The sequence below is a fragment of the Lissotriton vulgaris genome, chromosome 11, assembly GCF_964263255.1.
Source record: "Lissotriton vulgaris chromosome 11, aLisVul1.2, whole genome shotgun sequence".
In the NCBI taxonomy this organism is placed as follows: domain Eukaryota; kingdom Metazoa; phylum Chordata; class Amphibia; order Caudata; family Salamandridae; genus Lissotriton; species Lissotriton vulgaris.
This window is the reverse complement of record NC_141699.1, coordinates 418,328,675-418,355,558: the sequence shown is the minus strand read 5'-3', so window position 1 is coordinate 418,355,558 and position 26,884 is coordinate 418,328,675. Positions and strand designations below refer to the sequence as shown.

At 47.4% G+C, this 26,884-nt stretch overlaps 1 protein-coding gene across 1 annotated transcript in view; it reads left to right on the top strand.

Annotated features, from left to right (window-relative positions):
• Nucleotides 1–26,884, top strand: part of GMCL1 (germ cell-less 1, spermatogenesis associated) — a 318,745-nt gene that overhangs the window by 120,213 nt on the left and 171,648 nt on the right. Inside the window, exons 6-7 of the mRNA XM_086943476.1 lie at nucleotides 7,501–7,566; nucleotides 22,476–22,560. Of these exons, the coding sequence (XP_086799602.1) occupies nucleotides 7,501–7,566; nucleotides 22,476–22,560 (151 nt within the window). The remainder of the gene's footprint in view (nucleotides 1–7,500; nucleotides 7,567–22,475; nucleotides 22,561–26,884) is intronic.

Below are 26,884 nucleotides of genomic sequence, written 5' to 3'. Positions count from 1 at the left end.
CCACCTAACAATAAAATACATTTAGGGGTATAAACAAGAACACATTACCCATGATGCATGAAACACATTCAGAGGAGTAGTAAAGAGAAACACATGATGCATAAACCTACACATTCAGCGGTGTTCAGAACAAAGCACATGATGCAATACAATATATTCAGAGGTGCAGCGCAAGAAGACACATGATGCCTAAAACATTCAGAGGTGCAGCGCAGGGAAAAGGAAGACACATGAAGCCTAAAAACATTCAGAGGTGCCAGAACAATACAATAGCGCAAAAATCACATGATGCCTAAAAACATTCAGAGGTGCAGGAATAACACATGATGCAAGAAAACACATTGAGGTGCAATAACCATACAATTGCTCAAAACTTACATAAGCCACCACCTGTGGCAGTCCCTAGGCCAACTGGCCTTGTTGGGGCTCAGACGCCCTGTGTCCAAAAGTCAGGGCGCGCTGCCACGCAGCGCCAGTCCAAGCACAAGCCTAAACGTAGCAGGTGCCCACTACTTGCTGGGCACCTGGGAACATCCCAAGACCTAAACGGTGCCGCTGCCCACTAATTGCTGGGCAGCTGGGAATCATCAAAGAAACTGCGACAGGGTCCTCACTGACCCTTGGGCGCAAACTGCACCCACTGTGGGAGCCACACAGGCTCTAAAAACACATTCCTCGCAGGCAGGAGAGGGCGGGCACCGGCAATGTGCCCCGACATCCCCTCTAACTAAAAATGGCCAAACGCTGGAGCCAAATGGGCCCTTAAACAATTATAGGCCACTAGAGCCCTCAGGCTCTGAAAACAATCGTACCCCTAGAGCCTCCTCAGGGCTCTCCAAACGTTGGGGCGACCCGTGAAGCCTTCGTAGCTTCACACTGACCATAAGCACGAGCTCGCGCTACTGGGGAGGGGGGCGGACACCGACAATGTGTCCCGGCGCCACTCCCTTCTCTTATGTCCCACTCACCGGGTCAGCGCGCCGGTCTTCTCTCTCTCTCCCTGGGGCTCCCTCAGCACACGGGAGCCCCAGCAGCAGGCCACGCTTCCTCCTCTCTTCCTGGGGCTCCCTCCAGATCACGGGAGCTCGGGGCGGCCATTACCACTCTCCTCCTCTTCTCCTCGGCTCTCTCTGCTCCTCCAGCAGTCCCGAGGACAGGGACCAATCCGGTCGCGGCACTTCGAGCGAGCCTCCACACACGCCCGGGAGTCAGCCAATGGCAGTGCGGCTCCCGGGACAGGCCTGCTATGACGCTCTTGCCGCCAACCAACCGCAACACGGCAACCACTATGACGCTGCGGCACACGGGCCAATCCCGTCGCGGCGTCAGTGAGGGGGCTCGGCTCCCTCAGCCAATGGGAGCGCGGCTGCTCCAATCTTCACCGCGGCAGCCTCCGTTTACGAACGGCAACTTCTGGGGATATTCCTGGCCCCGGGCAGCGGCGGTGAACCGACGGCAGATGAGTTTTGAGGGCGTAGGTCACGGGAAGACCGCCCTCTCGGCCTCACAACCGCGCTAGAGCAGGATTCACGAGGGGAGGCACCACGGACCTCCAAAAATATCGAAACTCGGGCTAAATAGAAGGTCAGAGAGCAGCTCCATGCTGCAAAGGGTCAAAATAAAGCGCTCCAAAGCGCTAGAGGCAAACAAAGCGCTACCAGGCGCTTTTAGGCTATCATAAGCCCAGGCAAAAGCAAGAAAAAGTTCTCTGAAGGGAAATGCAGATTCTCCATGCTGCCAAAGGACCCAGGGATTTCGAGGGGGCAAAGCAATGTCCCCCCCCCCCATCAGCCCAAGCAAGGCAGAGGGGTCCCCCAGGAGTCCAGGAAGGTCCATCAGGTGTCCAGGGGCTGGGCAGGGCCCAGGGATTCCTTGAGCCCAAGCAGCAGCACGCCCCTGGCAGATTTAAGTTAGAAACAAGAACAAATTGGAAGGGGACACAGCCCCTTCTTATACAGGGAAAAGTCTTTGAAGTCTTTGTGCAGGCAGTGTGAGAACCATCTAGAACTGGTTATAGGGAAGTCCCTTCAGTATCAGGGACAGAGGTGACAGTCGCCCAGCGGGGGGGTGGAGCCAGCATTGTGGTCAGGCAGGCACAGCCCTTCACTATCAGGTGCCATCTCCTCCCACTTCCCTGGCAGCAGATGCTGCCTTTCATCCATGGGCTGACTCGGACAACCTCCTGGGCTCTCCAGCCCCTGTCACCCTCAAACCAGACAGTCCATCCACAAGCAGGCCCAGGCACTCCTGGACCAGGCTCACCAGCCAATCACACGCCAGACACAAATTACACAAATATGCCAACTTCTAAAAGTGGCACTTCTAGACTAGACACAATCATGCCACATATACCATTAAGCAGCATTCAATCTCACAAGTTCTCTCATACCAAACTCGCCCCTGCACTCCCCACACATCAGGAACTACCATGGGCATACATATTCCCCATTCATTCCTATGGGAGGGCAGGTCACTCACCACACATACACAGAGAGCTCAAGCACTTTACACTGTACCACAGTGAAAAAGTGCGCAGAGGCCTAAAATCACCACCACCAGGTTCCAGAAACAGGCTAGGAAAAAGCAAAAAGTCTTGGGGTGAACCTGCCAAAAAGGGCCGGGTCCATCAGTAGAAGATACTTATTTGTATGGCCTGTTATTGTGTCATTAGCATTTTTCTTCCACATGTTACATACTATATTATAGCATAGGATAATGGCTCGGCACTGCCGTCACTGGCTACCTTTACTGTGAGTGACAGCATTCTGCCCATTTCACAAGGAGCACCTCCAAAAAGTAGTTTGCTTAAATGTCAAGGACTACTATGTCAAAATGGGTTTTTGAGACTAAAACTATTTTTGCTTTTTAGCTGTCTATTTTTTGGATTGATGGGTTCACAGCAGCTTACCCAACAATAACGTTTTGCTAAAACCATGACAAAACAAAGCAAGCATTGACAAAGCCAAAAACCTGGCAGCCAATGCCCAACCTACTTGCTTTTCTAAAACTGGTTTCACAGACACCACATCTTAAATATGTGCTCACAGCTGAATTTATGCAACAGCACTTTCTAAAGCGCATATATTTAAGTCCGAATCTCTTTGAGGTAGTGGTGCAAACATTATATATTGGAAATCGCTGGTTACTGTTTCCGTGCTGTGCTGCCTGCAGCACAAGCACTAATTCAGAGAAATGTCTGCACTTTGGAACGTGCAGTTGCATAAAAATAGAAGTACAGCCGTGCCCTGCTTGATGACAAATGTTCATGATAGGTTCATTTCTGTCAATTTTGGTCTGCATGTTTATAAATATATGAACTTTATACTTCAGATTCGGATGCAGACGGGTACCAGCCCTTAGATTTCAGAGTTAGTCACTCTTGCAGGTCGGCAACCTGTCGCCCCTGGTTAAAGGACAGCTGTTTGATTCTGCAACACCCACAGATCAAAGACTACTGGAGGGGAAACCAGTGGATCTATGTTCATCAACAAAACATGAAGGAGATGAGGGTCTATGAGTATTCTCCATAGTTTTGGGGTTTTTATTTCCAAGGTGCTTTCCAAAGAACAGCAAAATCTTCCCAAGAAACAAAATTATTTAAGAATTAAAAGTGTTTTTAAGTAATAAAATGTTTCTTATGTGAAACTCATCTGCTATGATTTAAACTCCCTCCTCCCACCCGAGATCCCTGCCATCCAGACATTTTCCAAGGTAAAGAATATCCACTGCTCTATAGCTACTGCTAGCTTTCTATAAGGAAGTTAGAACAATACCATCTATGTAAAGAGATGCAGCTGCCTGCTATCTAGGAAACAAAGAAGATAGTTCAAAAGAACTGAAGCGAGTAGCCAGTAGCAGCATGTCAGGAGCTGCCGTCCCTCTTACAAAAAAAATAAAATATTTTTTATTGCACAATTGTTGCACAAACATTTAATCACACAGCTAGTATTTAAAGCCACTGCTTCTACTTTCTTTAAAGTGTTGGCTACTATACTATCTATGTGAAGACATAGCTGCCGCTTACTATCTAGATAACAAATTAAAGCAATCCTAAGTAAGCACTCAGTAGTGTGCGTATCAGGAGTTGCCGGGCCTCACGCCAAACAACAAATACATCTGCAAAGACAAAAAGTGTTTTTTTTAAACCTGAAAATGACGGCTCAGCGGGTGCAAGCGCTGCCTAGGCGAGACCTAAAAATAAGTGACCAAAAGGCACCTGAAGCAATACAACTTACAGTGGGTTAAGGCATGGTGAAGGCATATAAGAGTCCCACAAACTCTGCTGAATTTGACCCAGTGGTTGCAGGGGGTGGACAATTTCACTCATTTTTGGCTGCCGGGGCAGATTTTTCATCATCTGTCAGAACGTTTTGTTCATTGTAACATTGATAGAGAGAGAGGCAGAAAAGGGAGAACGAAAGAGGAAAAGAAAAATAGGAAAACAGTAGCAAAGGGAGAAAACCGGGATGATATAAAACATTCAGGAGTGAGGTACAGAGACTGCAAGTTGGCAGAAAGAGGCATGGGGTGAAATAAAACTAGGCAGCCTTGAAATTAGTCATCCCCAAGCAAAGGGCAGCACTTGCCACTGCACCCTGGGCTCCTAAAAAAAATGAGAACCAAGGCGAATCACACCTTGCACCACCCACTCTCCTCCCCTTGCGTAATTCTTGGGTAATTATAAACACTTTTGCAGCAGTAAAAAGATTGTCTGTCTGTAATCTGTCTATGTATTCCTGACAGGAATAAATGACAGTGACCCGCATAAACATACACTGAAGTGGAGTAACATAAAATTGAACACTAAACAGCCTGTATACAGACTTTGGTTTCATGTTGGTAATTTTCAGGGGTAGTGGAGTGAGCAGGAGTTGATGTGTCAGTGAGGGCTTTATTTTACCAGCACCAATAGTTACCAAGTACAGTCACCCTGTGTAGGCACCTCCCTTGCTGACGTCTGTGCCAGACCTGTGTGGGCCGTCCGATCAATAGGTCTTGAGCTCCTGTCCCAGCTGCAGAGCAGCCACTGATTCACCCGCCTGAGCTGAGCCTTGCCAATGATACCTTGCAGCAAATTCGCCCAGCGTGAGCACTGCTGATAAACTACAATGCAGTCCGTCTCCACCGAATTGTAATCTGAGTTAGGAGACAAACAGATCCCATCTCCTGCTCTGCTCACCTGGCTGCGAGATTTTTTTTGCTGCAAACAGAATTGTCTTAGCTCATTCCATGCTGGGGTCAGCTTGGGCTGCATGGTTGTGAACGCAGAAACTATTCTTGGGAAAGGAGTTCTTAATTTGTGCCTTTGAGCTGTACTTTTACTTGGGACTGATGCAAAGGCAAAAATAGTTAACAAAAACAAAAAATGACTGCTCAGTGGACTCTGAATGAGTCCAAGCTTTTTCCGCCCAGTCTGCCCTCGACGTGCATGAAGTATCTGTAAAGTGTGGTGCACTGGTGCTGGACCGTAAAGGGGCTGCCAGCCACGGGCTCCATTATTGACTGTGTTGATTCATTTGAGCGAGCTGCACATAACTAAAGAAATGCACAGCCATCATTCTGGAACCTGAAGCGTGGCTCCCGCTTGAAAAACTAACACACAGCACATCTTAAAATGACGGTGCTTTTAAAGAAAATATATTATGGCGTTAGCGGCATTAATAGCGCAACCACCATTCTTGAATCAAAAAACATATGTTAAAACGTGGCTGCGCTGCTTAAAACAAAAGGAGTTGCAGTAAAGCATTTTGTGCGTGCAATAAGAGAAAGTAATTTACCAAAATAGTCCTCACAGACTGTAAATACATACCGAGTAACAACACACGTAAGAGGGCCAGTCCTCATGGGAGGTTACGTCAACAGAAAAGGCACTACTAAGGAGGGACTACTAAGCCTATTGATCAATGAAAAGCCACCATTTACAAAGGACAGTAACCGCAGCCAATTAAAAAGATGATCAAAAAGTGGGCGGAGCTTAATGCCCTTCTCCTGAGTACACCATGTCTGGAAGAGACAGTGCAAGCGCTGCCTAGGCGAGACCTACAAAGGGATTTGCCTTTCATCCTTTCATTGCAATATAGGGGGTGTTATGACAGAGACAGTTTTGATAACTTATTTTGGGTGGCCCATCTTTGATCCCAAGAAGTGCAGTGCAATCACAAGCAGTCCTCCCAGTAAATGAGAGTGCCACAGGGCCCCCTCACCTCCTCGAGGCCACAGTTCACACAACCCCATCAGTGGGCCTCCGCCCGGCGATATTTCCACGATGCTGTCATCACAGTTAACCCTCTGCATACAAGGGCAGTCTCAGTGTCTCCTCTGTACAGATCTTGGTAGTGCGCGACCGGGCTCCTCCAGTGCACTGGGGTTAGGCCGGAGCCCCTGCCGGGCTAACCGCACTGCAGCGTCACCTCCCGCCAGATCCACCGGTCTCGTCAGCTGGTGGCTCAACTCCTTCTGTAAGCCCAGACCGCCGAGGCAGATCAGTCTGTGGTCTGGCAGCACCAATGGGTCTACTGTCCCACTGTGGCTGCTGTGTAAGCCCTAGTACTTGGGCGGCTGCAGTTTTCAGTCCTGATGCGCTGCAGGAAGAGTCCCCCACACAGCACAGGGTGAGTCTAAGCCAGATTGCATAATTAAAACAGGATATTTAGCGGGCCCTGGACAGAACTCTTGCAGCATGTCTACCGTAAGGTTTTTATAATTCTTGTTCACTAATGTAGGTACCTCCAGAGGAAATTATTCAAGAACCTACTTTAGGATTTCTCCAAAATAATCTGAGGTGTTTAATTGATATTGCAACACATAAGTGTTTGGGAGAGAATGTGGCCTAACGGCTAGGGCAGTCTACCTCAGAGCCGGGGAACCAGGTTCGAGTCTTGGCAGGTACACTCAACATTCTTTGCAAATCACTTAATCTCCCTGTCCCTAACAAAAATGAATGCATCCGTCTGTAACGTAACTGGTGCTCGTGTAAATCGCTCTGATACCTTCAAGTTTGCGCTATATAAAACTCCACACAAAAAAGTCCACTGTTGCCCTATAACAGGAGAGTGGTCGTTTAATTGGTTTAGTTGACTGTCTGTTTTTTCTATAATAATGTTCCTCTTAAATAATGCTAATTAGGAAATATCAAACTTTTTCTGTCAAAATATATTGAAAATGAATGGTTTGCTTATATTGTCAAAATTGGTTAATAACTGTTGAATACAATTTTCTGAGAGCCACACTCATGCCAATATTCTCAGTGCTCCTCAATTTAGTTAAGTGACTCCCTTCTCAAGTTTGTACGTAAATGAACATGCTCTGTTAATGTATACCTCCGTGTCCTAGCTGACTTCTATAAAAGGATTGCCCCCTAGAGCTTGTTAATCTATGAAAATGACCACCACTTGAGAACTATATTTGTGGTAATTCAACTTTATTCTTACTCTTTTATAGGGAGAACATGACTTTTTAAAGAGAGAATCCTCACTTACTGCTTTCCTGGTCTTCCTTTAGGTGCCTGGAGTGGCTTTTGTACAACCTGATGACTCATCAAAATGTGGATCTCTTCAGAGAGCTCAGGTAATTGGTTTGTTGCAGCTCACCACAAACTGAAGGAGTTTTACTATTTTCTAACAACAAACTGTATTTTATGTTATGTTAAATGAATTTGTATATTATGCAGGAGTGTATCCCAATGACCAATTCAAACTGCAGGGATTTAGTAAAATGTCCAACACTGTGTGCGGTTGATAGGAAATGGGTTGCTCTGTGTGTCTGTTACAGCGTTCACCTGGTTACATGAGAGAGTGAGCGGCAGATGTTTGTGCATTATGTATGTTCCCCTTTATCTCCGGATGAATACCCACCTGTACTATGTGTGTCTTTCTACATGTATCTATCAGGTGATAACTAGTTTTATGTGTAAAAGTGTTACAAGGTGCTTGCTGCTCCAGTGTGTTTTTAGCTGTGGTAGGTGCCGAACAGGTTTGTGTATTTGTGTACAATAAATGCCATTCAAATCTGTTTCATGTTCTTTTGCTAGGTGGCTACGCATGTTGCAGTTTTGTTTGTGGTGCTGTTTACATGTGTACAAACTGCGTTTTTTTTGTTTTTGTTGTTGATTGTGTGAATTTATGTGCACTAAGGGATAACCCATTAATGGTGTGTGTGACTTTGCATGAACTCGCAGAACGGAAGAGTGATGAGAAAGCCTTTGCAGTGTTTGTAGCACTTGACCCAAAATTGTACATGTAAGTATGAATCTATAATTTCTGATTAGGGAATTGGTCTTAAGTTTTCTTTAACCCAACTTGTTTGTAGGATTTTTTGTTATGTGGTATAGTCCTGTTAGTCGTAGTTGGTATGCTTAGCAGGAAGTTTGGTATTTGGATGTGTTTTGCTTGATTTATTTTTGTGTGATTTTTCTCTGCTTTCAAGCCATCAGAAAGTTTAATTGATATTCATGATAGTATAGGTAGATTGAGATTCCATAGGGGTGTCACTTCTCGGGTGTAATGGCTCCTATTAATGAATGTAGTATGGGTAGTGTACAATTAAATGTAGGATGTTGCTGAAGTAATGTGAGACTCAGACAAGTTTAATGGTTTAGGACTTGGTTTAGCAGTTTGCCTCCTTTTAGACTAGTTCCTTAAAGGCATCAAGTCCTACAGCGTCCCGAAAGCGGAAAGTGTAACGTGTTACTGTTCGAGCTCAAGGCATAGGCTTTCAACTAGTTGTTCCCGGTTGTAGTTGGTGCGAGGGTGAAGGGGTCCGCCACCCACTGCCTAAATCGATGTTTCCGCAAAACATTATAGATCAGTATGCACCACTTATCAACGCCTCTGATATATATGTGCAATCTTGGACAAACAGTATGACCAAATATATTCTTTCTTGAGCGCCATAGACCTTTACCACAATAGTTTATATTTTCTAGAACTGTTCTCTATTATATGCTTCCTTGATAACTAGCTGGCTTGAATATATTGGTGGAACCAGAGGTCATAACAACAACAAACTGTACTAGGAAACTATTCCTAAGCTGCTTTTATATGTGCAAGAAAGACATCCAGAAGCAGGCAACCACTGTTCTAATCCCTTCTCATTTTAAGGTGACAACCAGATGCTCTGAATTTCGTGAGAATACTACTGTGGTTATTGTTTCTTTTGTTGTCTGTGAGCTGATTTTAAAACTCGTACTAAAATGTCTGCTCTCCCTTTTTCCCCAACTCCTTGGGAATTTGACTGCAGACACGACCATAAGAGAAATGTCTTTTTCCCTTTTTTGTTTAAACAATTTTGAATTTTATTAGATGAATGCAATACACAGATAACATAAATACAATACCAATAAGTCATAGTGGAAGGCACAAATTGACTTTTTCGGAGCAGCATGATGTAGAACTAACCTGTGAATCTCATAACAATGTGCTAAAGATCATGCATCTATAAATAACAGTTGAAAGCTGGTAAAACTCAAAGCCAGAACCCCATCAGCCGGTGTAGTTCCAAGTTATCCTGTGTAAAGGATAAAAGTTGATGTGTGGTAGATATAGATATATAGCTATGTATAATTGCGTCCCACGGGTTCTGGTGCACCCTTAATAATGGCTCCCTTGACAAACTCACTAATTGTTATAGAGTCACAATACATAGCAATGCAAAGGAAAGGGTGGCACAACCAGTGCCCATTAATTTAATACAGTGTCCAGGGTAGAAATGTATGTCATTGCAACCAAATCCTTGCTAGTGTAAATGGCACATGTAAACAAAAATGTATGACATCCCAGCCAACCCAATCTCAGATCTGATCATTTACAATGGATGGGCACATACCAAGGTCAGCACTCGGCTATCTCTTGAAGGGTTAGAGTACAGAAAGCAATCTCCTGGTGTGCAGAGAATCAGTGATCACTCAAGGAAGGTCAGAAGTGTCTTCGGAGCCAATGACTCCTCTAGGAACATGCACTAAACCTGATCGCACTTGGGCAACTGGTTGTTGACTGTATTGACGACTTTTTCACAAGATGTCATTTGGGGCTTCTTCATCAGCCAGTCCTACAGCATCACTATAAATGAAATTAGGATTTCGAAAACGCACTAATACCTGCTGGTGTATAGTTGCCCAGTGACATAAAATGCACATTTTTGCAAGCACTAGAGCTGTTGCTAATACAAAGATGAATGTCTGTTGATCCTTGCAGCCCTCTGTTTATGAATTCCTGTTTTTAGAAATATTAATGATACATAGCTTCTGTGAATCCTTGCTACAGGTCTTTTTTTTTACACTCTAATAGATTAGGACCTGAGGCAAAGCACAAAGCAATTGCCTATTTGCATCACAGATGCTATTTTAACTTATCTATGATTCGGCCAGGCAATTGGGCCCTGGAAAGAGTGTGAGCTGCCCTAGAGGATCAAAATGTCTGTGGTTTTTGAATACATAGTGATGAGCCACTTTATATTAGACTGTTGCAGTCCAGCGCAATCAGGTTTGCACAGACACTTTTTCCCTGAGGTGCCTCAGAGTAACACACTCATTTATTAAACCACTGCCATGGCCTGCTGCGAACAGAGTTTGGGATTTTTGTTTGTTGTATCTTATCAGAGAAGCAGTCATTAGGAAAGTCTAAAAGTAATTTTGATTTAAGTTGGTCATCCTATATGAGAGAAAATGTTATGCTTGATGTTCTGAACTAGCTTTGGATATCCCACCATGAGTGGAGCCAGCATTCAGAAAGGTTTTTAATACCTTCCAAGATACAGGTGTAGCCAAATGTTAAACAATTTGCAACTTGTTAAAACACAGTGCCAGAGGTTTATGATTGATACTTCTACCTGCAGGTTTCTCACCTCTCAAACTTCCTCCAGGCACCAGTCTGGACCAAGAAAAGTTGAAGTAGCCCGCCTGTGCCAGAGGAGCTCTCTCACATTCCCAGGATTCTCCCCGAATATGACATCACCAAGTCCTATATGGCACCACCAAAGTGTTCTGACATCTTTTTTTCTGCACCTTCGACATGGATTCAGGCTTCCTCTCCTCAGAAAGTTTTTCTTAAAACATTTGTGTTTTGCAAGGTGTTGGATTCCTCCGCCCCTTCTCCCCCCGAAGGTTTAAGGGTTTACACTGTGTCGTTCTTTCCCCCAAACAGATGTCTCTGGTGCATCTGGCCCAAACAGAACTTGAGGTCAAGTGAAAAACATCCTCAAGCATGCTAATGCCATTGTGGTGTACAAAGCTCTTAATAGCACAAGGCCCACTGTGACCCAGACTTGTCCCCGCTTAAGGTCCCACTCCAGATCTCGCACTGGCTCACCTTTAAAAGGTAGGTCTTTTAAGCAGGCTGTCAATAAGGACAAGTCATCCTGAAAGAAGCACAATAATCACTTCAAGAGTTATTCCTCTGTTTCTCCATGTCACTTCCACTTGAGAAGGGGTCTTCCAGTTGGTGTAATCCTAATCCAATGTTAACATTAACCTTGGAGCTGGGCACTGTTCCAAAGCCCCCTTCGATTTTTCCATGGTTCCTTGCATCTGGTGCTGATCCTGCTTATATTGTGGCTTTTACTCATGCTATACTGGCCATCTTTTGGTCCGTTTTGGCTCCCTCTTGTGTGTCTTTGTGTCCTGTAAATCCTTTGAAGCCTCTGATTGTTCTTCTTCTGTTTGCTCTATCCATGGCACTAGTTGACCATGCTTTTCCTCCTTCTGGTGCCTTCCTTTTGATGCAGTGGAAGTAAGTGAATCTTTTAGTTCCTTTCCCTGTGATTGTTCATGTGAGAAGCTGGCTTGGTATATGGTGTACACTCATGTAAGTGGACACCTTGCACCAATCCAGACAATCCTTATGGTGATTTTAGTGGTCTTAGACAACCTTAGAAAGCTCTCTACGTGGTAGCTGTGGAGAGCAGCCTTCAAGCTTAGTCAAGAATGAGTAAAAAGCAGCTTGTTTTACCAGAACATAATCTTATAGGTATAGATTAAGTGAAAAAGAACCACACCGTGTATTTATAAAAATATGTATTTCTCATAAGACTCACTAACACATACAGACATCTCGTAATCTGATATATATATATACAATACACACAATACTTTTCAATAGAAAAAGGTAAGTACCACGAAATACACAGTGGTCACCAGAGGGAGACCAAACCATATACTAAAATAGTGGTATGCTAACCACGACTCGCGTCCAGACTATAACCAGAAGACGTACAAGTGCCCGGATCACAAGGGACCACCCAAGGTAAATACCCAGGAGCTCCACGGAGGCCGTGTGAAGAGTTGGAACACAACCATGGGATCAATGCAAGTCAATAGGTAAGTTGCGGTTGCAATTTTAAAGAAGGACCCTCCCCAGTGGACCCTGAAGAAACCTTGTGGAAGACAGAAAGTTGGAGAGTGACCCCACCCATGGATACCCTAGGAGCCAGGATACTTACACCAGGGTAGCCGGGAGCATAGGAGTGTTGCAGGGAAGCGGACGGTGACCTTGAAACTGCAGCTGTGCTGACCAGGCGATACCTTGGACAGCCAGAAACCTGATAGGAGCTGTCCCACGACGAATGTCGAGAGTTGAGGGGTCGGTGTCCGTCGGGAGCACCAGCAAGCCTTGGCAACTGTAAACAACGTGGAAGTCGAAGAAGGTATAATGTCGGGACCAGCAAGGTCTAGGAGACTCATCAACAACAGGGGAGTCGGGGCAGGCTCGAGCAATCTGGGGAGCCCACAGAATTCAAAGATGACCCTCCAGAGGACCCACAGGCCAGAGGCACTAGAGTCACAAGAGAACCTCGAGAAGCTCACCAAAGATGCAGGCTTTTGGTGCAAGTGATGCAGTGAGGACGAAGATCTTGGATGCAGAAGATGCTTGAGGTTGGGGTTACTTGCAGCCCGAAGATCTTGGTGGAAGTACGCCAACAAGCCTTTGCAACTCCAAGTCGAATCAGTGCACAGGGGTTCGGTTCCTGCGGCTCTGACGACGGATACTGGCCTCAAACTTCGTGAGAGGACACGTCAGGCCTCGAGGGACGTGAATAACCACCACTTGTGTTGCTGAGTCTGTGGGAGCCCAGGATCAACAGACCGGTCAGCTTAGTTGCGGTGCCTGCAGATGCAGAGAAGTGACTCCTTCACTTCAAGGGAGATTCCTTCAGGTGTCTTGGATGCCCACAGGCCTTGGAAGGTTCCTGTATGGTGCACACGCATGGACTTTGCAGCAGATGAGCAGGGCAACGAGATCAAGAGCAGCGGGAGTCTTTCCAGTTGCAGCCTTGATGCCCAGAGCGAAGTCCAGAGTGCCCAACCGGTTGAAGAAGAAGTGGTGTCTGAAATTAATCTTGTTCCACGACAAATCTAGGGACCCACCCTCTGGTAAGTCCTTAAGTACCCTAAGGAAAGGGTTGGGACGATTCAGGTTTCCCTCCCAGGGGAGGGGGGTCAAACAATGGGGAGGATACTCCCATGCTTTTGTCCAGTTTTGCGTCCGAGCGGGCGCCAACAGCTCCCTGAGCTGGTTTGAACTGGACTATGCAAGGTGGGCACAAAGTGTGCCCCTCAGGTAGACTGAGTGGCGCTAGCAAGGGCTCCCACCTGGCTTCAATAAACTAAACCCTGTCTGGGAGTAGGCCAGGCATCCTTAGCGTTGTGGGGGCCATTGTGGAGATTAAGCAAGCTATTGCTCAGAGTTGCAGAGTGGGACTCCATGATTGGAATAGGCACCGAGGCGAGAATTATCAGGTCCGTGGAGTTTTTGAGCCCAAGACCCGCTGAGGCGGGGAATTGAACCCTGGACCCAGGCTAGACCTCTGCATCAGGGTCTGCCGCTCTAACCATTGAGCCACACTTCTCCACAGGATACCTATTCTGCCTTTCCGTGCTCAAGCTTGGCTCAGCAGCAGGAGGGCAGAATGATGTTTCTGGTCACCAGCAACCATGATGTGCAGTCCGGGTCTAGAAGACTGGTACCGGGCGCATGGAGGGCCTCCCGGAGGAGCTTTACAGTGCATGGAATAATACCTCCCACACCGTTTATGGTGGGGGTTATGACTCCAACATGTTTGATACCAAGCATGATAGAATTCGTTACAGCCAGTTTCGAGATGGTCATTATGTAATGACCCGGTGCCCCTCTATATGTTATATGGCTGTCTCACTTACAACCCGGGAGAATGGGGGTTTCCTGCTCATGCCGGGGCCTGCTCACACTTAGAAACGAGCACCCTGCCTTCAGGATTGAAAGGTTTGCCTTAGGGGTGACCTTATAGGTTTTAAGTTCAGTGACCTTAGATATAGAGAAACCTATATCTTTTGTAAGTGTTGCTAGCACCAGCTTACACAGGCTGCAAAGGGAGGCCTGTAGTTATAAATTGAGTGGTCTCCCATGGGTGGCATAATACATGCTTCAGCGCATGGTGGACCCCTGGTGTACCTATGCCCTGGGTACCTTAGTACCATATATTAGGGATCCAGCCCATCCTAGTAGCTACAGACCAATCTCCAGACTAGTGTTCCCGGAAAAGGTATTGGAAAAAGTGCTACATTTACAACTCTGCTTTTATCTGGTCTGTGGAACTTTTAGACCCTTCTCACTATGGCTTCAGGGAGGGGCATAGAACTGACACCGCCTTGGTCATTGGCGAATATATAAAACAAGGGAACCCGTAAAGGTAGCGGAGGACCTCGGGTAATTATTAATTTTAAAGCTATTAAAGGTCCTAAGCTTTTTTAGATGCCACGAAGAATAATAAGCACAGGCTTTGAATAAGAACTGTGTGTCTTTATCCTCCAGTGTCCAGCCGGACAAGGAGGTGTTTATTTCAAAGGATTAGTGAGTATATACAGAGTTTAGAAGTGGAGCAAGCCACAAATGAATAACTGGGCACAAGCCTGTACCAAGTCAAAGAAAAAGACAATACATGGGGAAAAAGAATAACAGGCAAACAGGTTGGAGAAAAACGGTGGCTTACAGTACAGTGAAATCTTACGTAAGCTCTAACCAACAGTGACTGCAACACATATTACAAAAATGAAAAAGAAGCAGTACTGTACAAACAGTCGACGTAACGTTTCGATCCCTGTCTCCAAAATTAAATTGGGATCATCTTCAGGACTACAATTATCAATTTTACCTGATAGTGTTTATACAAGCCAAGGCACTAATTTTGTAGTGCAGTCACGACGGTGACGGGATTCAGACAGGTGGAGGCATCAATCTAGGACGCCAAGCGGTTGGCTCTTGCAACAGCTACCACGCTCACCAGACGGGACCCACTCGCCGTCCCACGGCGATCACATTGCGGATCGCAAGGAACAGGCTCGCCCCATTGTGCGCGGCCATTCACAAGCCCACGAAGCCGGCAGTAAATACACTACTGCTAAGGTCACATCACCAGTATCTGGACGGAAACACCATTGAAGTTTCCCCACTGAACCGCAAGGCCGCCTAACGCTAACCGCAAAAAGTGGGGTAACTGTAAAAGCAGATCCTACTTTCCTATAGTTAACTATCGCACTGGTCACCAGGTCATGCCAATTCTCCTTACCTAATTTCTCACATTAACCTGATTTGTATCTATTACCATTTTCTACAGATCATTTTGCGCCTTCCAAGTACTGTAAGTACCTTTCCTGCTTTCTGATGAACCCTATTTTGTTCTTCAGAGCTATTTTATTAATTCTAGTGCTTGCTTTTCTGTGTTTTTCAGAAGCCATGCTCTCACTTTTATAAAAATTATTTCTGTCCATATGGACCCTCTCATTTGCCTGGGTTGAAAGGCCATCAACATTTTCAACCACTGAAAACGAGTCCTACTATTGGAAATTAAAAAAAATTATTTGCTAAAAAGACTACTGATATATTTGTCGCTTTCTTTTTTACACACTGTATATCTTAATTTGTATTCACCATCTGGTCACTTGAGCACGTGGTGCTTACATTCATTTTTGAACTATTATATGGGCCCATTGTTTTGCTTATTACTGGACTTTGTCGTCCTGAGCCGTTTGGATCACCATCATTTATTGATATTTTAACTTTTAACATTATCATGTTGCTGTGCTTGGAACCCCTGTGGCACATTTGTATAGTATTACCCCTAGTTCCAATGTCAATTAACACCAACAAAAACAACAGAAGAGCTGGTCCATTGGTGGTTTAAAAATTGAGCCGGCTTGTGAGTACAAATATCTGGGAGTCCTCTTCGACAGAGAAGGCGCCTTTGCGCACCAGAAGGAGGAAATAAGAACGAGAGGTTCACTGATCGCCTTGACGATGAAAAATCTGGCAACCCAATTGATGGTCCCGACTCTGACCCCCTTTTTGAAGGTAATCCAGGCGAAGCTGCTTCCCTCAATTTACCTATGGCAGTGAGGCTATGCGGGGAAGAGACTCCAAAGACCTGGATAGCATACAGGTCGAAGCTTACAGAACAATGTTCTCGCTCCCGCTTTACACCTCTCCGGCTCACATGAGACTGGAGTTCGGCCTGCAAAAGCAAGATCTAGCCAGGTACGGGGCATACATCATTTGCTGGCATAAACTTGGAAGCGCCACTACAGATACACTAAACTCTCTGCTATGGTAGGATATACAAAGCAGGGATGCTTCTGAGGCAAGAACTTACCTACAGGCAGCATTGGAAGCCACCAAACTCTCAGTGCTCTGGGACACACAACTTGGGCACTGCACTTTCAAAAAACTAGTCTGGAAAAATGTTAAATCACTCTCCTTACTGGAGGATAAGGCACTATTCTCAAAAAGATCGCATGTATGAATGACCCTCAATTCTTATAAATCGCTAACACCACAAATATATTTCAACCAGGGTTACCCGAAAGCCACAAAAATGAAGCTCTTAAAATACAGACTAAGGATTCTGCCAAGTACAGAGCACCTACCGCCATGGCTCAGGAAAGACGGAAATGAAGCCTGCATGCTATGCAATTCAAAGAATGTGATATTCTTCACGTTATCTGCTTATGTGTAGAACTGCAACAAGCACGCCAACTGCTTCCTAAAGATCAATTCAAGCAAAAAGGGATCAGCACCAGAAGGCAAGCGGTGCTCGCCTGCCTGATTCGGTTAAACACTAAACTAAACTGTAGATTTGTGAAATTTCTCGCAACGGCCGAGGAAAGAATGCCAAGACTGACAAAATCGGGGGATAATACCACAGACTCAGGCCGATAAGCAGATGGACAATAGTACGTAAGGACAAATTCACTGCACACGTCCGTCTAGCACCAGAGGGTCACCCTTGTGAAAAGCAAAACGATAGCGGCAAAAATAGTACATGGCTGAACAGGATGGGAACAATCCAATACTGGGATCTGTATTGCTCACCACTCAATGTAAAAAGTGTGTTTCGAATCGTCGTTTTGAGTTATCTTTGGTGTAAACAGTAATGAATTTCCAATTTTATGTTCTATTTTAATGGTTTTAAATAATGATGTTTTAATAATTTTGTAACATGCATTGCAATGGTTTTAATTAACTATGCATAATAAATTAAACTCAAACTCAATCCCTAGTTCCAGGTGCTGTTTGGGCTGAGCAGTTCCTGGAGTCGTACAGAAGATATTTGCATTGCTGATATCTGCATATGCTGCACCCACTATCATTTTGTGGTCTTCCCATTTCGGCTATCATAAGCCCCTCATGTATTCATGAAAGTCATGACCGTATTTTTGGCTCATTTTTGCAAGTCTGGGATTTCTGTGTTCCCAATCTTGGTGATTGGTTGCTGAAGACTGGCTTGCTGTAGTTGGTGTCAGACCATTTTCAGACTACAATATCAATTTTTGTGTACCAGGGGCATCATATCAACCTCAAAGTCTCACCCCTAGACCACTCAGTGTCTCTTCTTTATTGGGACAGAGCCGGTTGCTCACTCCGAAGTCTTTTCCGCTTGCCACTCAAGTTAAGGACATTCAAGGCATGATCCTTAGTCCGAAGGCGCGCCAAAGGCTAGCCCATCTGCGCCTTTCTGTGGCCGTACGGGGACCGGGGCCAGAACCCCTGGCCGCACAGGGGTAAGAATCCAGCTGAATTCGGCACAATTACAGAATTTGGGCCCTGCTATAGCTAGTGCATGTAGGCATAGCATGGCGGCTAACCAGGAAGGTGGCTGTCAGAACTGCGCCTTCAGCTACAATACTGCAAGAAAGATGCAGTCAGGGAGTGTAGGGCTATGCTGTGGTCTGCTGAATTGCAGATCTTTGTGCAAGCACAAATTGGACATTTTTGACCTTCTCGTTGATAGGAAGCTCGATCTTTTGTTTCTCACGGAGACATGGTTAGATTCTGAGTCAGAGCCAGAAATCCTTGAGGGTTTACCTTATGGCTATATGCTAACTAGGATTGATAGGGCGACAGGCAGAGGAGGAGGAGGGTAGGCAAGAAGTAGGCAAGAAGGCTCCATATGTCGTTTGCCAAATTATAAAGGTCTTAGAACCTCTACTACTTTAATGAGATGTGTACATTGACAGAACGTAAGCAAGGCCTTATTTGCAGGCTTTATTGATAAGTGTCACTCCATAAAAATAATTTAGTTCGGTGATTCATAACCTGTGCCTCAAGGACCCCTTGAGGTCAACAACACCCATTTAGGGGGCCCATGACTGTGACGGATTAATAAAGTATTTATACATTTAAAAAGCTCAAATAAAATGTTGTAAACACCCTGTAAATGTAAAGGAATTCGAAATTGGAGGTTAATAATTAAGTTGATATCTTAGTTTAATTTTTGGGAGCAGCACAAATACAGCAATAGGATCTAGTATTGATGGTGGATGATCTCTGTTAAAAAACTGGAATAATGAGACGAAAAGAGAACATGTATTTGGAGCAAAAAATACTAAATGATGTGCTAGCATCATGCATATCACTTTGTCTTTAAGAAATAAACTTATGTTTTGAAACACTCCAACCTTCTGATTAAAATTTCGATTTTTGCAAATTTTTTTGTTCGTGATGTAAATATAATATCTCGTAATTTGTGTATTTGTTTGATGTGCACTGGTGTGTGTATTTCTGTTGATAGTTTTGAGAATCAAATCCACTAATTATTCAATTGAGGTCCACAGAAGACAACATTTTTAAGAACGTTTTAAGAAATGCTGATTTAGATATTGTGGGGGATTCTTGTGATAATAAATAATAATCCTGATGGAAGGTGTGTATAAGAAGACATGGTATGCATCTTAGGTAGAGATAGTGAGGATGGATAATGTTCCCTCGGCAGATTCATTGTCTCCTTCCCCTGATCTCCTGAGACTATATTTGACTTTATATCTCTGGAACTCTTGGTGTTCTCGGCTGCACTGTGTGTGGCAGCATGAAAAAGCTTCTGGAGCCTATATAGTATCCATCTAAACCATTGCTCCCAAAGGTCCATAACATTTTCTTGAGAAAACTTACTCGCCACCCAGGAAGACTTTCCTGTTGGTGGAGAGTTGTTGGACTTGGCCCTTATGGCAGGTTCACCCCTAGACTTTTTGCTTGTAATGGTGACCTGGTGATGGTGATTTTTGGGTTCTGCGCACTTTCACTGTGTCCCAGTGGAAAGTGCGTGCGCACTCTGAGTGCATGTGATGAGATAGGCCTGCCCTCCCATAGGAATGCATGGGGAATGTATGTGTCCCTGGTAGTTCCTGATGCGTGGGGTGTACAGGTTCGAATCTGATATGTGCGAACTCGTGAGAGTGAATGCTTCGCAATGGTGTGTGCCACATGAGTGTGTCATATGTAGAAGTGCCACTTCTAGGAGTTGGCATATTATTATAAAATGTGTCTGGCGTGTGATTGGCTGGAGCAGGCTGGTGAGCCTGGCTCCAGGAAGGCTGGATGGGTCTGCCCGGTGGTGAGTGGGAGATTAGCATGCTGATGGCTGGGGAGGAGTGTACCTGTGGCCTGAATGAGGCTGGGGTTTCCCCAGACAATGCTGGCTCCGCCCCCTGTGGTGCGACTGATGACCCTAGCCCTGCCAGTGAAAGAAAGGGGTGGTTGGGCCATCAAGGGTACTCAAGAACCAGCTGCAACTGGTTTCTCCTCCACCCTGCACCTTAGACAAAGGAATGTACTGTATAAAAATGGGGCTGTGTCCCCACAGAAGTTGTTCTCTGCCAGGATCCTACTTGAGGGGGCTGCTGCTGCTGCTGGGCCAGAGGACCGCCACTTGGAGTGTCTCTCTGCCTGGAGACCCAGTGTGCTGGCTCTGGGCCCAGCCTTGCCCCCCCTGCATTCCACAAGGAACTTTCCTGGGACCCTGCCCTGCTGAGGGCACCTGGAAGCGTTAGGATTATTGATAGCGCGAGGAGCGCTGTGTATTTCTCTCCGGGCACCTGGGAGCGCTTCGCTTGATTTGCGGCGCTAGATCAGCCACCTAGCGCTGAGAGCGCGCTCGATTTCCTCCCAGCGCCTCAGGGCGCTTTATTGTCCCGAGCCGGTGCCCACCCGGCATTTGCCGTCTAAAATTGCCGATTTTCGAGCCCCTGGCGAGTGCCCACCTCGCCAGGGACCTTGCCGCTATTTGTTGGTGGCCCCCAGATCGAGTGCCCACCTCGATCTATTATTTTAAAAGGAGCCGGTGCCCACCCGGCATTTGCACAGATTCTGGCCGTGAATTATCCCCGGGCCGCCACTCTGCCCACGGCGACCCGGAAGCAGCTGAGAGGCCGGCCAATCAGAGCGCGGCCCGACGAAAGTCCCGCCCCCGCAGCCGCGACCCGGAAGTCAGGCAAGCCGGGGGCAGGACAGAGAGGCAGGCGGAAGTTGCTGCCTGCCGGGGCTCCCATGTGAAAGAAGCAGCCCCGGGGGGAAGAAGGAGCCCAGCGTCTTGTCCTCGGCGAGGCTCTCGAGGGTGAGAGAGCCCCGCCCGCGGCCCGGCAAGGAGGAGAGCCCCGTGGTGACCGGCCTGGAAGAGGGAGAGCCCGGAGTCTCCGTCGAGAGCGCCCAGCACGCCGCCAGCAGACGGAGCCGAGGAGGAGCCCCCGCCCCCCAGAGTCCCGGTGAGTGCTGCACTGTGTCTCCGGTTGACGGAGGCCGCTCCAAAGGAGGGGGCATTGTTGTTTTGAGCCCTGAAGGCTCCACCAGTGGCCGCAGTCGTGCAGAGAGCCTAGCGAGGCTCAGAGGGGCATCTTGGCAAACTCGAGGCCCCAGAGGTGGGACTCCAACGACGGGCCAGTATTCTCGAGTCCCCCAGAGGGGGGGACTTCCACAGTGAGGCGCCACAGTTGTTTTCAGAGCCCAGAGAGGCTCAAGGTGCCATAATTGGTCTGCGAGCCCCGAGAGCTCAGTGGCAGCCACACCTGTGTATTTAGAGCCCTGAGAGGCTCAGGGGGACATTTTGTTCTGCAGAGCCTATGAGGCTCCCACATCGTGTTCGCCCCACCAGTGCTCAGAGCCTAGAGAGGCTCCCAAATTGGCCCCATTGTTGTTCTTGAGCCCTGGAAGGCTCAACCATGCTTGCACCAGTTGCCCAGCACTTTGTGGGCAACTGCCACGTTTAGGCCCTGACTTTGGGACACAGGGACTGCCACAGGTGGTGGCTAATGTGGATTTTGCGCTATTGTGGTTGCTATTCTTACACCTCTGAATGTATGTATTGCATCATGTGTTATGTTCTTACACCCCTACAGGTATTGTAATACTTAGGTGGTTGTTTTCTCCCTAGTGTAGGTGGTACTAGCGAGGCCCAGGTCCCTAGTGTAATCTCCTAAGATAGTGAGGGTTGCATAGGTGGTGCTCACCTGGTACCAGTAGTGACTGGTTGTATGTTATTTTTGTGCTACAATTTTACATTCTAAGTGCTATTTCTAATAAGTGTTACTTCTAAAAGTGCTGATTCCTGACAGTGGTCCAGGTGGCCCTGTCTTGTAAATATCCCCTGTAAATTCTACCCGTGCCCCTGGCACATTGTAAAGTGTGTGTTCTATCTAATGTGTTTTGGTGTAATACAAAGGCTATTTTTACATAACCTCGTGTGGAGTTTACTTTGTGGTGGGCCTTGGGTGTTGTTGCTGGGGTGCGTGCGCAAATACTTAACTCATATCGCCTCCAGGTTTAGCCTTGCTGCTCGCGCCACGTTACCTAGAGGGCGAGTAGGGGTTATCTTGGCGTGTAACTCCCTTGCCCTGACCTTAGGAATGGTGATCCCTGACTGACCTTGACGCGAGCCTTGGCCAGCCAGGGTCCCATTTCTAACAAGAGTCGTTCTAAATATCACTGCTGTGGGAAGATCGCCCACATTCTTAAGCGAGCTGAAATCCTATCCTTTAAATCTCACCAATTCTACCGCATGCTGCAAGGAACTCTTACTGCAGGTCTATGATTCAGATCTTACATTGCTCAGGATCTTCGGGTCCGTTGAGCTTATTTGAGTCGCAAGGCTTAGCCTGGAAGATTTGTGTGCAGTTAAAGAATAATTTCAGTGTGTCATTCAGTTGCTTCTCCTCAATAATAATTTTGTTTCCTCGTCTGTTGCAGCATCAGCATGATGACCCAGCTTATCAGCTCGCACGACCTGTTTGTAATGCAAGTGGAAATGGACGTATACACCGCGCTGAAAAAGGTATACTACGTGCCAGCTTCTAGCTTCCTTGTTGTGTGTACCACTGGGTGTTGAACTCTAAAGCACGATATCCTTCTCGCTTGTTTTTAATCAAGGAAGAAAAATCATCTTCCTTTGGGCTCCTATTTTCTACTTTGAGTGTGCCTCTGTATTTTGCTTCATACAGTCCTGCCAGGTGTGTAATATTTGATAGTAATAAGTAATGGATACTGGCTATAAAACGTCTAATTTTGTTTTTTCATGCCTGCACGTTGTTTAGAGGGAAAAGTATTTCTTAAACACCACTTCCCTATCTTCAAACTAGGAGTTGACTTTTTACAGGTTTCCCTTCAATTTGCACATTTAAAATGAAATGTGGTATGTTTTCATAAGTAATGGAGAAATATCAATCTGTGTCAAAATGGCCTTTTCCGTTTATTAAAGGTCTTCTTATTTACCACTTGATATGTTACCCACTACTTAATTACACTTCATGAACTAGACTTTTCATTCCTTCTCCAGACCTTCCACTCTAAGGAAGTGTTCTGTTGAAAGTGTTTTCACTGCGATCTACAGAGCTCACTACCCTCGCATGGATGTGATATTCAGACAGAATGCATATGTCTAAAAGGACTCATCTAGTGGTCAAAATACAACACACCCAACAGATTTTAAAGTCCCCTTTTCCATATTATTTATTATAAATTTTAGCCAACTACTTGGATGGTTACTACTTGGGTGGTTAAGAAATGGCAAAAATGCTTTTTTTAAATGTACAAACACCGGATCATGATTTGGCAACCTGTTACAGAACCACAGTTTGGGTTTGCAACAAAATACCGATTCGGGATTTGGAAGGGTCATCACTTACACATTCCGAATTGTAGTGGTATGTATTAATGTTTTGGACTAAAATGCAGTTGCAAAACATTAAAATTTTACCAACGCCTCAGAGGAGTTGGTAACCAGTTCGCAAATGGGAAGGGGTCCTTTTGAATGTTAAAAAATAAAAATTACACTTTTAATTTTTTTGTATAAACGGGTTACATTTAAAGAAAAATAATGCTTTATTTAAAAGCAGTCACAGACATGGTGGTCTGCCGAGCTACACTATATTCTGTTACAGAATATAGTGAGGAGGCAGATCGCATAATTGCTTATAACAGGGTTATGAAAATGGTGCTGTGCAAATTATCTGTGTGCCCAGTGTTCGGAATACCTGGTACCGCTTTATCATAAGGTATTGACTACGAAATCACATTTACTGGGGATTTGTATAATTTACAATGATCTATTTCAGCTATTAGCATGGTTTGCAATATTGCAAGTAACATAATAAGAAACTAGTGATGTGATTAGAATGATTTATTTTTTTGTCTTTGTGTAGCACAGTTTTTCCCATGAAGAAAAACTGTGCACAGTAAAAAACCACCTAAAATAAGCTTATCTGAAAGAAACAGGTAAGTATTAGATTCCTTACCTTAGAATATCCCCAGGCGCAGACTGGATCCAGAAACTTTTGCGTAGCAGTACCCTTGCGCGTCGGTAGGCGTCGTCTGCAGCTCCCCGTCCATTGTCGGCGTCGTTGGCGCCGGGATGATGTCGCCGGAGTACTTAGACGCCGCCCTCGCGCGCTGACGTCAGTTCTTCTTTTTTCCGCGCCAGCAAGCGCCGATCCGGAAAAAGTAGTACCCATACTCACTTTTTGACAAACTTTTTCGATAATTTTTGATCATCTTTCGAAGTCACTCGACTCGGTGCCGGTAAGGATGCCCGGGTTCAAACCCTGCGTCAATTGTAGCAGACTGATGTCGGTTACCGACCCCCATCGCCGGTGCCTTCACAGTCTGGGCCCCAACCACAACGACCAGTCCTGCTCCGACTGCCGGGCCCGGATGTTCAAAGCTAGACTGAAGCGGTTCAGCAAGCGAATCGAGCTCCGGCAGTCGGCCCCATGCCGCTCGAGGTCCCGGTCCGGAAGGAGGTCCAGGGAACGGTCGCGGGGCCGAAGTCACCACAGCTCCGGGAGTCGTCATCAGTCTTCAGGCTCGAAGTCCTCAGGTAAGAGGCACAAGAAGTTGAAGAAGCGACATCACTCTTCTGACTCCCCCCGACACTCGCGTGACGTGGCCGGGGGTTCGAGTGACACCGCCCATGCGGCTCTGCCGTAGCCGCAGGGGTCGCGGCCTGCTCCATACCCGCCGGTCCCTGAGCAGAACGCGACGCCGGAGGAGATCGAGGCCTTCCTCATGGCCATGAGGTCGCTCACTCCTCCGTCGGGTTACGCGGCCCGACTGGGTCCCCACGCGGGCCGGGTGCTTCGGCCCCGGTGCCGTCCGTCGGGTGCTTCGGCCCCGGCGCCATCATCGACTTTGGTCCAGTTGGATCCGCCCAGATCCGGGTCGTCGCCGGTAGACCTTATGACCTCGCCGACGCCGGCCCCCAGGGTGTTGCCTCCGGCGCCGTCCCAGGACGACGTCTACCCCGGTCCTACCCTCGATTCAGGTCCGGCGCCAGAGCGGCGCCGCTTGGCGCCATATTCGACGCCGCTAGGAGATTTCTGCTTCTACGACCCGGCCCTATCCTTTGACCCTGAGTATCAGGAGTTTGGTGGCGAGGAGGATTGGGAGGGGGCCGAGGACCCTCTGGCACGTGAGTGCCAGTCTTCTCTGGACTGGGCAGGTGAGCTAGGGAAGGCCAGTGGTTTGGACACCTCCCCAGACACTGGTTTTGTCTCCCCTCCTACTGTAGCTATGGAGGAGGGGGCTGCCTATAGTGTGGTGCTGACGCGGGCTGCCAAGGCCTTGGGCTTTGTGCTCCCCTCCTCACTGAGGTCCTTACACCGCAGGCAAGCTCGGCTGAGCCTCTGCTGCCGTCTAATGAGGCCTTGTCAGACTTTCCTCTGGACACTTGGTCCAAGCCCGCTACAGGTCCGCCTGTAGATAGGAACGTGGCCAGGCCTCTAACTCCCAGACCGCATTCCCGACGGCTCCCCCCAATCGGGAATCCAAGAGGTACGAACAGTATGGTAAAAAGATGTTCTCAATTAGTTTGGGGTTGAGGTCAGTCAACACTGCGTGCCTCTTGGGCCATTGTACCCACTCTCTGTGGGACACTGTCGCAGGCGTGCTGCCACAATGTCCGGAAGGGGTCCAGTCTAAACTCACCCAAGCCCTTGTGGAGGGTCGAGATGTGGCACGGTATTCCATCCGGTGTGGGCTGGATACCACGGACTCGCTGGGCAGAGCGATGGCAACAACGGTGGTGATTCGTCGCCACGCCTGGCTGAGGTCCGGCAACTTTTCAGCTGATGTCCAAAACCCACCTATGGACATGCCGTTTGATGGCCGTCGCCTCTTTGGCGACAAGGCAGACAGTGGGCTTAAGCGCTTTAAGGACTCCAGGGCTACGGCCAAGTCCTTGGGCCTCTCGGCCCGCGCCAGCAAACTGTTGCCTTTCGCTCCTTTCGTGGCCAAGGAAGGGGCGCCCCCACTCGTCCTGCCAGCCACGGCCCGCAGACTAACATCCAGCGCGGTGGCGGACGTGGTAACCACCGTTGCGGCGGTCGGGGACAACGGCGAGGTCAATCCACACCTACCCCTGCAGCATCCACCTCGTGCTTTCGGGCCCATGTGACGCCAGTGGGGGCCAGGATCCGCCATCACCACCACCACTTGCACACTGTCACATCGGACAGGTGGGTGCTGCAAATCGTCCGAAGGGGCTACTTCCTCCCCTTCGAGGCAACCCCTCCAGCCATGCCACCGCAGTACCACCGCGTGTCCGGGGATCACTTGAGGCTTCTGCAAGAGGAAGTGACGGCCCTCCTGGCCAAGGGGGCCATCGAGCGCGTTCCTGGGCCAGAAGTAGGGTGTGGTTGTTACTCCCCCCTACTTTCTGGTTCCCAAGAAGGGCAAAGGGGACCTGCGCCCAATCTTGGACCTGCGGAACGTCAACGGCTTCCTCCGGAAGGAGAAGTTCAAGATGCTGACACTTGCTCAGATCTTAGCTGCCCTGGACCTGGGAGACTGGATGGTAGCGTTGGACTTGCAGGACGCTTATTTTTATATCCCCGTCCTGCCGGCCCACCGGCGTTACCTGCGGTTCACAGTAGGCCACGAGCACTTTCAGTTTACTGTGCTCCCCTTCGGCCTTACCAACGCCCCACGGGTGTTCACGAAAGTGGTGGCGGTGGTCGCAGCTCATCTGCGCAGGTTAGTGGTTTCGGTCTTCCCCTACCTCGACGACTGGTGTTGAAGGCGGGCTTGCTCCAGACTGTTGTCCGCCACCTCCAGACTACGGCCGAACTCCTGCACCTGCTGGGGTTCTCCATCAATGTGCCAAA